Genomic DNA, 10,372 nt, shown 5'->3' with positions numbered 1-10,372 from the left:
GTCTGCTGAAAGGACACAGGAAAACGGCAGACATTTTGACACGCTCAGAGGTCAGCCCCATCAGTCCCCCCTCTCCCTGCCCACTCCCTGCCACCTATGTGTAAAGCCAGGGTCTTACCGCCTCCCTGGACAGGACTCACTATGGGCAAGTGGGTTCGCACGTCCGCCTCCTCCTCCAGTGTGGCCTCGTCCACTGACGTGGGGCACCAGCACCTTGTGGGGCGTTCCCGTGAGCACTGAGGGACCCGTTAGCCCCACCGCCGTGAGGAGGGTCAGGGGTCTGAAGCAGCTGGGAGTTTAAATGTGGACCCCACCCCACCCCCACCCTTACTTGCTGTGTGTCCTTGAGCCAGTGAACATCCCCCCTCCGACCTTGCTTCCTCATCTGTAGGATGAGATGCCATGAGAGCCTGCAGGGTCTTGTGAACATCGACTTACAATGAAATTAAAGTCTGAAAGAGCATCCGGTACATATGTTAGTGTCCTCCCTGCTGTCCCCAACACCCGTCCCATTCTCCCAGCAGGTGAAATCCCACTGCCTGTGTTCAGGACGTCAGCACAGATGTCTTCAAAGACGACTCTCAGCGAGGCCAGGCGTGACCTGCGGGCACGTCTCCGGGGTGGCCCTCTCTCAGGCTGACCGGAGACCCCCCAGCACCCCCCAGCATCCCCTGCGCTTCAGCATCACCAAGCTGCACCACCTTGCAGCCAAGGTAGGATGCACAGAGGCCTCCACGTCCCCAGCTCATTCCACCATAACAGGATTCAATGCCATCCCGGGGCAGCTTCAGCCTAGCTGCTGAACTCTCGTTCCAAGCAAGAGGCTGACACGTGGCTATAACGTCTTTTATTTGTGCCGTCCATGCTGGACGCGCAGAGAACCGACGTCAGCCCCCTGAGAGCACCCCCATCTCCCCCGCACAAAGGAGGATCGGGCATGGATATTCAAAGCCAGGGAAGCGAGAGAGGAAAGCGCCGTGCACGTGGCCTTGGACACTCAGAGGTGGTGAGAGAGGCTTCCCCACTTCTCCACACTCACAAACTCGAGCGGGACAGCTGAGGGGTGAGCAGGCCTGTGAGAAGGGCGGTGTGATTACACCCACGGGATGTGAACTTTCCAGGGATGGGCCGGGGGGCCGGGAGAGGCTCTGCGCTCAGGATGCCGGCTGCTTCTTTTCCGTGGGGCCAGCCTTGGAGTGGAGCTGGGAAAGCCCGAGGCTGGGGCAGCAGTGCCCTTACTGCTTCCTCTGGGAAAAGCAGAGCCCTCAGCCCGCTCAGGCCTCGGGAGTTCCAAGCCAGGGCGGACACGTGCTCTGGTGGCCCTCTCGTTAGGTCCGTAGTGGCCCCAGCAGGGCTGCAGCTAAGCGGCCCCATCCTCACTGCCACGGGGATCACTGAATGGGCACCGGTCCAAGTGCCCCCGCAAATGACCTCTCTCCATTCTCTGACCAGAGTCCCGCCCTGTCAGGCAGGGGGCAGATGCAGGATTTCACTTCCTTTTGTCCTGACACACGTGTGCGCACGTGTAGGAGGCCAGCACGTGAGGGAAAGGGACTCGAGTGACGCGTCCAGCCTGACAACTTTTTTCCGGGCTGTAAGCAAGGGGGAAGGAGACTGCGCAGTCTCTTCAGAAGCGGCTCCGCAAGGCAACTTTGCCCCACCTCTGGCCGAGTCATTCAAGGCTCAAGTCCACAGGGACCGACACCTCACCAGAAAGGACGAGAAGACACCAGAACAGAAAAGCTGGAGGCCACTGACTTTGGCACTTGAGCGGTGAGCTGTCCTCAGCCACGCACGCTCAGGGCCTCCAGGGAAGGGACGCGGCGCCACGGCGCCTGCCCCGGGATGCAGCTGTGAGTCTGTGCTCAGTGCCGGAAAAGGTCCCCTGCACGTTGGAAAGGCCGCCCTCTGCTGCTGGGGCTGTGAGATGACAGCCGCCCACCACTGCTCTTCTAAAGGCCTGGAGATAAACAGCCCTGAAGCGGGGCGGGGGGTCTCACTGTGGGGCCTCGAGACCATTAGCTGTTGTACAAGGGAATCACCCGGGTGATCGCCTGCCTGCAGATGGGGCACCTCTTGGGCTCCGGCAAGGCCTGGTAGCACTCGGCGCAGGAACACACATGCCCGCACTCCAGGAAGACGCAAGACCGGAAGTTGCTCAGGCACATGACGCAGGCGTTCTTCAGACTCTCCCGGTCCTCGGGGTTGGCTCGGCTCAGCAGCTGGGCCTCGTGCTCCCGGAACGCCTCCTCCATCTGCTGGAGGCGCAGTCGCTCTCGACGCTGCACATACTGCTTCCGGAGGATGAAGAAGAGGGTAGCGCACGTGGCAAAGCCGAACACCAGCGTCAGGACCTTCCAGAGCCTGACGCTGGACTCCTGCCTCTGCAGCAGGCTGTCGAAGTCCTGGCTGCTCAGGTAGTACTGCATGCCCTGCTTGGGGGGCTGCAGACGGATGGAGCTGCTGTCCAGGACCAGCTCGCCCACCCCCGTGAGGGCGGCCCCCACCTTCAGCATCTCCTCGGTCTCCTGGACGCCCTTGGGCTGCTCCCCACTGATGTAGTGGCCGATGACGTCCGTGAAGGACTGGACGGAGGGGTGGAACTTCTCGTACACCGTCTCCAGGCCCAGATCCAGCGAGTCCAGGGGCTTCAGCACCCGCACGGCCACATCCATGCCATCCTCGTGGGGCACCAGGTCAAAGGGCACCACGTTGGTCCTCTGGTGAATGATCTTGGAACAGTCGTTCCTACAAGAGAACTCAAGATAAAACAAAGGATGGCAGATACCTCGCACCCGGGCAGGGGTGGAGAGCACCTCGATGCCAGGAGGACAGTTTGAAGTCTGAAGCAAGTGGAAGAGTACAACAGAAATCACAATTGTCCAGAGCCTCAGAAGAGGGAAGCTCGGTTTTTTAGGTTCTCAGGCGATCTCAGTGGGCAACAAATATTGTCACAGATCACCGCTAATCTTTATTTCCCTTTGCCCCTGTAAGACAGACTGATTTTTTTAATCTTAAATAAATGCCTCAAAAAAATTAAAAATAGAACTACCATACGACCCAGCAATCCCACGTCAGAGGACATATCTAAAAGAACTAAAATCAGGATCTAGAAGAGGCATCTGTGCTCCCGTGTTCACTGCAAGGTTATTCACAACAGCCAAGAAACGGAAACAACCTAAATGTCTGTCGACAGATGAATAAAGAAAATGTGGTGTATACGTAACAAGGGAATACTATTCAGCCTTTATAAAAATAAAAATTAAAAAAAAAAAGGAAATCCTGCCGCATGTGACAACATGCATGAACCTGGAGGACATTAAGCAAAGCAAACTGAGGCAGACGGAAGGAAGGACAGGTACTGCACGATTCCATTTACATGAGGTATCTGAAGTAGCCAAACTCATGGAAACAGTAAAACAGTGGTTGCCAGGGGCTGAGGGAAAAAGAAAATGGGGAGTTGCTGTTCACCGGGTGTAAAGTTTCACTTCTACAAGATGAGTAGTTCAAAATTCCCTGTACAACCTTGTGCCTGGAGTTAACAGGACTGTACTGTTGTACTTAAAATTTGGTTAAAAGGGAAGATCTCAGGTTAAGTATTCTTACCACAATAAAAATTAAAATAGAAATCCAAAACAAAACCCTCCTACGATCAGCTGGAAAAATGGAATTCCATGTAATAGCATGAAATTATCTTAACAGGTACTTTCATTAACCCATGCCATAAATCAGTGTTTCTCAAACCTTAGTATGCATATCCACAGACTCCAGGTCCCCTATCCTGGAAATTCTGGCTCAGTAGGTCTGGAACAGAGCCCAGGAATATGCATTTGGACAGGACGCCTAGGTGACGGCAGTGGAAGAAGTGCTCAGACCACGCACAAGAATATAAGCAGCACTGAGAGACCGGTCTCCGCCCTGTCTCGGGAGAAGCTTGAAGACATGGAAACAGGGCCAGGACACCGACACCTGAACCGACCACCTGTGCGGTTTGGGCCCGTGGAGCAAGGCTACGCACCAGAGGCGAGTTGTCCGGTTCCACACCATCTTGTGCTCCTGAAGCGTCAGCCGCTGGATCACCCCCTTGCAATTTTCTACAAACTGGCTGTTAAGCGTTTCTTTAACAGACCGAACGGCTCCTGAATGGAAACAAATTATTTTATTTCTGAAGAACTGTTCTGCCCTTTCCTTTAAAGTAATTTAAATTTTGTCTTTCGTTTGAGTGAGTTTAATTAATCAACATGATGAAAACATCATCACCATAAGTTATGCTTTGGGGCACTCTGCTAAGCAGTTTACACGGATCACATCATTTCAGTTTTACAGCAACCCTGTAACGTATATTTTAGAGATGGAGCGATGATGGTTTGAAAAGGTTGCATAATTTTGCCAAGATCACACAGCAGTAACACAGGTCTTTCTGACCCCAAAGTCCAAGTTCTGAACCACTGCCCCAAGGCTACAAAAGGCCCTCAATGTCAGCCAAGAAGATCTTTACCAAACTTTCAGAAGAGGGAGTTATTCTTCATTTTACCAATAAATAAACATACCTTCAATAACAGCGTAAGGCACACATTTTCCTGGAGCTTCTGAAAGAATGCTCTTTAAGTCTTCACCCAAGTGGATTCTTTTAGCTCCCTAAATGGAAACAACACATTGAACTGACTGCTGAACACTGATATGCTCAAACAAGTGAAAAAAGAAAAAAAGACTATTTACGTTTTTCACGTTGAGAGACTAAGGACATCAGGCAGGAAGGAGACTACGGAGAATCTGATTCCGAAGCTGTGTCCCAGAACCATATAAACAGGCTTGGGGCAGCGCCTCATCTCTGCCATCTGCAGAATGGGGGTGCCACTTACACTCTTCCTCCAGTTAACCAAACATTCACTCCTTTTCATTTTAACTTTTTAAGACAAAAATATAAAAGATACTAATCAATTTGCATCCCATAGATCTGAATGTAATTTGATCTCTTCCTGACAACACAGAACCATGCAGCCAAAGGGCTTATGCGTAAAAGCACCTCAAGTAGTGACCAGTACATGGTCGGGGCTCGGGCCATGGTAGGTACAATTATCACTGGGCCCTTGTCAGTTCATGCTCTGCATGAGACATTATAATAAAGGGCTGCCTTTGCATTACAGGGCAAGGCTTCGAGAACTGGTGCCAAACACTATTCTTCTACTTTTCAGTTTGCCTCTCTTCCCTCATAATCAGGCAAGCACGGTTACCTCTGCTGCTACCCTCCTCTCACAATCCCCAGTTCTCCATCCCTTCCAATTCAGTTTCCAACCTGCCGTGCGTGGGAACCAACCAAGCCTGTTACTGCTGCATCAAAAGTAAGATAAAATTAATAAAACCACTGAACATTTCCTGAGCCAGGCACTGTGCTGGGCGCTAGGGATTCAGGGATGAATGAAGGACAGTTCCTGCTTTCAGGTATTTCCATCAACAAATCTTATGGACGCCAGATGAGTAACCTCTAAAGAGGTGAGGAGGTACTGGATACATACTAAGGTCACTCTAAGTTTAAGCTGCTGCTACGCAGTAAGAAACAGGAGCAAGGTCAATAAAAGCTTATTAACCATGTACACTGGGAAGATAACAAAAACAATGGCAATAACAACAACTAACCCTCGGTTTATTTACTCCTTTATTATCTGTCTCTCCCTCCACTGGACTATTGAACTTAGGAGGGCTAGGACCTTGTTGGTCTTGTTCACTGCTGTCCCCCTAGTGCCGAGACAGTGCCTGACACATAGCAGGCACTAAATACATATTTGATGAATAAATTAGCAAATAAATAAGCACTTAGATATACTACATTCCAGGCACTCTAAGCACTTTAAATGCATAACCCCATTTAATGCTCATACCATCCCTATACGGCAGACATTTTTATCCCCAATTACAGATAAGGAAACTGAGGCTCAGAGAAGTGAAGTAATTTGCCCAAAGTCACACAGCTAGTAAAGTATCCACCATAGGATAGTTGGTTAAATTTTTTTAAAAAGGGAGGGGGAATTCAGTCAGAAAGACCTGGGCTTGAATCAAGCTTCAATGCATCTACTGTGACTTTGGGCAACTTAATTTATCTGAGTCTCAGTTTCAAAATCTGTAAGAGGTGGGGGAAACAATCTCACAGGATTTTCATGTGGATTAAATGAAACTTAAGTGTGAAAGAATCCAGACCAGGGGCTGGCACATAGTAGGCATGTGATAAATATGCATTCCCATCACCATGAGAGATGCAAAAGGATAAGACAGAAGCCCTACTCTGTAAGTTTTATAATCTGATCAAGAAAATAGAACCTAAAATATGAGAAGTCCCAACTGTTTTTCCAAGAAGGGGTTATTTCTTTCATCCTCATTTAGGAACTAATCAGCAAAGCTTTTAAGGTCACCCAAAGGTGGGTCACTGCTTCAGAGGATCCCACCTCCCGCCAACTTGATACCAATGTGATTTCTGATTCGGAGTCAGAAAGTAAGGTATCAGTTACAATCACAGCCAATCACTTCAGGAGTGACTTATTTAATTAAGCAAACAAGAAGGCATCTCACCAGGATGTCATTCACACCACAAATTCAATTCCTTGGTAACTAGGTGCATTCCAGGCAGATTCCAAAACTCCCTTCATGGCAGGGAGTTCGCACATTTGTTTCTAAGCTCTTAATGTAAACAATCTGATGATAATGAAGTTAGGTCTAGGAATCCGTCTTTCAAATAAATGTCAAATTAAGCCCTAACTGTTGTATTATGAAATTGCAGCTAAAACAAATCCACAAATATTTACTGAGCACCTACTCTTTGTTAAGCACTGGATTAGAACCTAGAAGGAAAGAAGAGTAAATAAGATCCTGTCTCTGACCTAATGAGGTCCATCTCTCATGAGCTGCTCACACATTCACAACTGAGCAATGTGGTCAACAAGAAAAAATCCTATACTTGGAATCAAAAGACCTAAGTTTAAGTTCCAAGCTGACTAGCTGTATAGACCTTTCCTCGGAGTCTCGATTTCTTGATCTGCAATCCGGAGGTCATTTTAACTACCCCAAGAAATTACTGTGAAGAGAAACTAAAACCAAGATGGAAACGTGTTGTGTAAGTTGCAAAGTGCAGCTCAGGAAACGGAGTGGCATTTTCTAAAGGGCTATTAATATAAAAAGGAAGTCTTTTAGAAGCAAGGAGCTGAGTGGTTATGTAGTGGGTAAATCTAGGGCTTCTGTATTTGCAGTTCCCTCTGTCTGAATTACTCTTCCCCAGGCACCTGCACTGACCCCCTCAAGTCTTCCTGGGCTCTGCTCAAATGTCACCCTATTTAAGTGTCACCTTATTTAAATGTCACCTTTCTCCAGCACTCCATTTCCTCTCTTCCTTGCATTACTCTGTAGTATTTATCCCCATGTGTCACGCCATCTGATTGACTTGTTTATTGTCTGTCTGGTTGGACTAGAATGGAATCTCTATGAGGTCAGGGGTTTCTGTCTGTTCCACCCACGCGACACCCTCAGCGCCTGGCGCATAGCAGGTGTTCAATAAATATTTGTCGAATAAAATAATTAAGTCAAGATTCATTCTGAATGACAGGGAATTAGGAGAAAGGGGGCGGTAAAGCAGTTATCACAAGACCGGAGTTCTGATCCTAGTTCCTCCGTCTACCGGCCGGGCGACACCCTCTCAGAACCTGTTTCCTTCTCTTGGATCTTTTCCGAGGGTGGAACGGCCCACGGCGAATCGGGGGCTCACCATTACCCCGGGCAGGATGACCGGCTGAGGTCAGACGGGCGCCAGCACTGACCTTGAGCTCTTGGGCGACCTGGGCCTTCTGCCGGTACAAAGAGTACAGGACAGCGGTGACGACGGAGCTGGTGCCCAGGAGGATGAACTGGCCCAGCGAGGGCCGCCCTCCGCTCTCCATGGCTGCGCCGAGCCCTGGGCGCGGACTGGGACGCCGCCGAGGTCAGGCCCCACGACGCGCGACCCCCGCCCTCCGCCTCGCGCCACCTCCCTTCACCCGGAATCGCACCCCCAGCACTGTCTCTCCCGGAAACGCGCAACCAGTCGCCCAGCGATGACGCAACCCCTGGAACTGGAAGTGGGGCAGGGCAGAGCAGACCGGAAGGCGCTCCGTGACCGTTTCGACACTTGCTGCTTCGGCCGCGACTGGATCGCCCGCGTCGCCACGGTCTCAGTCCTTCAGGTTTCCTGGGGTTATCGCGTTGTTTGATGGGTCGTTTGATGACTCCGCCATTGGATTGGGAGGAAAGAAGAGAATTAATGTTTAGTAAGCACTTGTGAGTATTACACATTTAAACTTCAGGCAAACCTTGAGTCTTGACTTTTATTCTTCCTTTTTACAGGTGACAAAACTGAGGCCAGAGAGGTTAGGGGGTGTGCTCCAAATCACACTGCTAATGAGTGCTGGAGAGGAATTTACCAGACAACAGAGCTTATTACCTCCAAGAAGGCAGGTTATATCACCAAGGTATTGACAACTCCTTAATCTGCCGTCAAAACATATAACAACATATTTTATTAACTAATAATTACAGCTACAGGAACTTCCCTGGCGGTCCAGTGGTTAAGACGCCTCGCTTCCATTGCAAGGGGCATGGGTTCAATCTCTGGTCCCGCATGCCGCGCCGCAGCGCAGCCAAAAAATAGGGAGGGAGGGAGGCAGCTCTTGAGTGCCTATTATGCGTCAGGCACTGTGACAAAAAGTTTTACGAACATCATACCACTTAATCCTCACAACACAGCTATAGAGCAGATATCAAACTGTTTTCTGATCTCCTTCATAAAATAATCAAGAGATACCCCAAAATTTTATCCAAAACATCAATCTGCAAAGCATGTGTTCATTCAGCTGTGTCCAGGTTCTGCTTTAAATTGAAAATACAGGAATGTACCCAATGGCCAAAATCAATGTATGTAAAATGCGTCTAAAAGCTGTAAATTGCTCTAAAAAAAGTAAAATCTCTTTATTAAAGCAGCTGGCTATCCATGACGTTTTCCTACCCCATTCCTTAATTATGCTAGGAGTCAAATAAGAATTACACTCTATGAACATAGGGTTAGAATCTCCAGATTGTCAACACCGCCACATGCCTTTGATGATTTTCAACCCAAGGGATGATCATGAATTTGTTACACACACACACACACACACACACACACACACACACACACACACACTTACAATAAGATCTAACTTTATTTTTTTTAATAAAATTTGTCAAAAGTTTGATAACACATTGTGTTGGCAAAGGTGTGGGGACAGAGACTCCTTTATGGAGAACCATTAGGCAATGCTGATCAAGATTAAAAGTGCCCACACCCACTGACTGAACATTTCCACTCTAGAAATTTTTCCTGTGTAAATACTCACACATGTGAACATAACAAATATACAGTATAAATTGCAGCATTGTTTTGGGGGGGGGGGTTGTGGGTTTTTTTGTTTTTGTTTTTTTTGTGGTACGCGGGCCTCTCACTCTTGTGGCCTCTCCCTTACGGAGCACAGGCTCTGGACGCGCAGGCTCAGTGGCCATGGCTCACGGGCCTAGCCGCTCTGCTGCATGTGGGATCTTCCTGGACCGGGGCACGAACCAGTGTCCCCTGCATCGGCAGGCGGACTCTCAACCACTGTGTCACTGTTCTTAATAACAACAGAATGAAAACAAACTAAATATTTTCAATAGTCAGTTGGTTAAACAAAATTTTAATACATGTGTATATGAGTATAGCAAAGTGAAATAGCAAACTGTAAACTGTTTGAGTGTGATCTCATTGATTCCAGAAAGGAAGGAGAATATATACGTACAAATAAAATAATATTGGTTGTTTCCATAAGAAGGAATTAGGTGGCTAGAGAACAGAGTGACTCTTCACTCTTGTACTTTTTTAATGTGAATGCATGGCATGTTTCAAATTAATAAAACTTGAATTTTAAAAAGAGGAAGATGAACACACCAGTCACTCCATAACCAACGACCTCCTGCATCCAAGGCTCTGGGCTGGACACTAGGAGACACAACCGTATACAGCCAGGCTCTGCCCCTTGGCTGTTTAGGGTCTGTAGAGAAACAGACCCAGGCAGAGTTATCTATTATCCCAGGTCCAATGGAATTAGGGCAACAAAGGCCTCCGGTAGAGGGATGCAGCTTACTCTCCTCATGAGGGAAGGAATTTGAGTTCTGTAAACAGAATGGTGGGTAGAGTGACAGGATGGGAGTGGGAAAGACTTTTCATGGAGAGGGAGCAAGATGAGCAAAGTGCAAAGCTATCAAGAGTTGGCTGATACAGTCTGAGCCAAGGGCATATGACAGAGAGCATGGAGCAAGTAATTGAAAAGGAAGTTGGGACCAC

The 10,372-nt window shown here is 48.6% G+C and overlaps 1 protein-coding gene across 1 annotated transcript; it reads right to left on the bottom strand.

The window, feature by feature from the left end:
- Positions 1 to 832: 832 nt before the first annotated feature.
- MUL1 (mitochondrial E3 ubiquitin protein ligase 1) lies at positions 833 to 8,055 on the bottom strand. Its single transcript, XM_027109916.1, has 4 exons — positions 7,803 to 8,055; positions 4,551 to 4,638; positions 4,019 to 4,139; positions 833 to 2,748 (listed from the first exon to the last, which is right to left on the bottom strand). The coding sequence occupies exons 1-4, from the start codon at positions 7,920 to 7,922 to the stop codon at positions 2,019 to 2,021; spliced, it is 1,059 nt and encodes a 352-aa protein (XP_026965717.1). The 5' UTR covers positions 7,923 to 8,055; the 3' UTR covers positions 833 to 2,018.
- Between the last annotated feature and the right edge of the window lie 2,317 nt (positions 8,056 to 10,372).

The sequence above is a fragment of the Aethalodelphis obliquidens genome, unplaced genomic scaffold (genome assembly GCF_003676395.1).
Source record: "Aethalodelphis obliquidens isolate GAN/ISIS:26980383/991018 unplaced genomic scaffold, ASM367639v1 scaffold9, whole genome shotgun sequence".
NCBI classification, from domain to species: Eukaryota; Metazoa; Chordata; class Mammalia; order Artiodactyla; family Delphinidae; genus Aethalodelphis; species Aethalodelphis obliquidens.
Note: the sequence above shows the minus strand (reverse complement) of the source record. Positions and strands in the feature narration are given on the sequence as shown.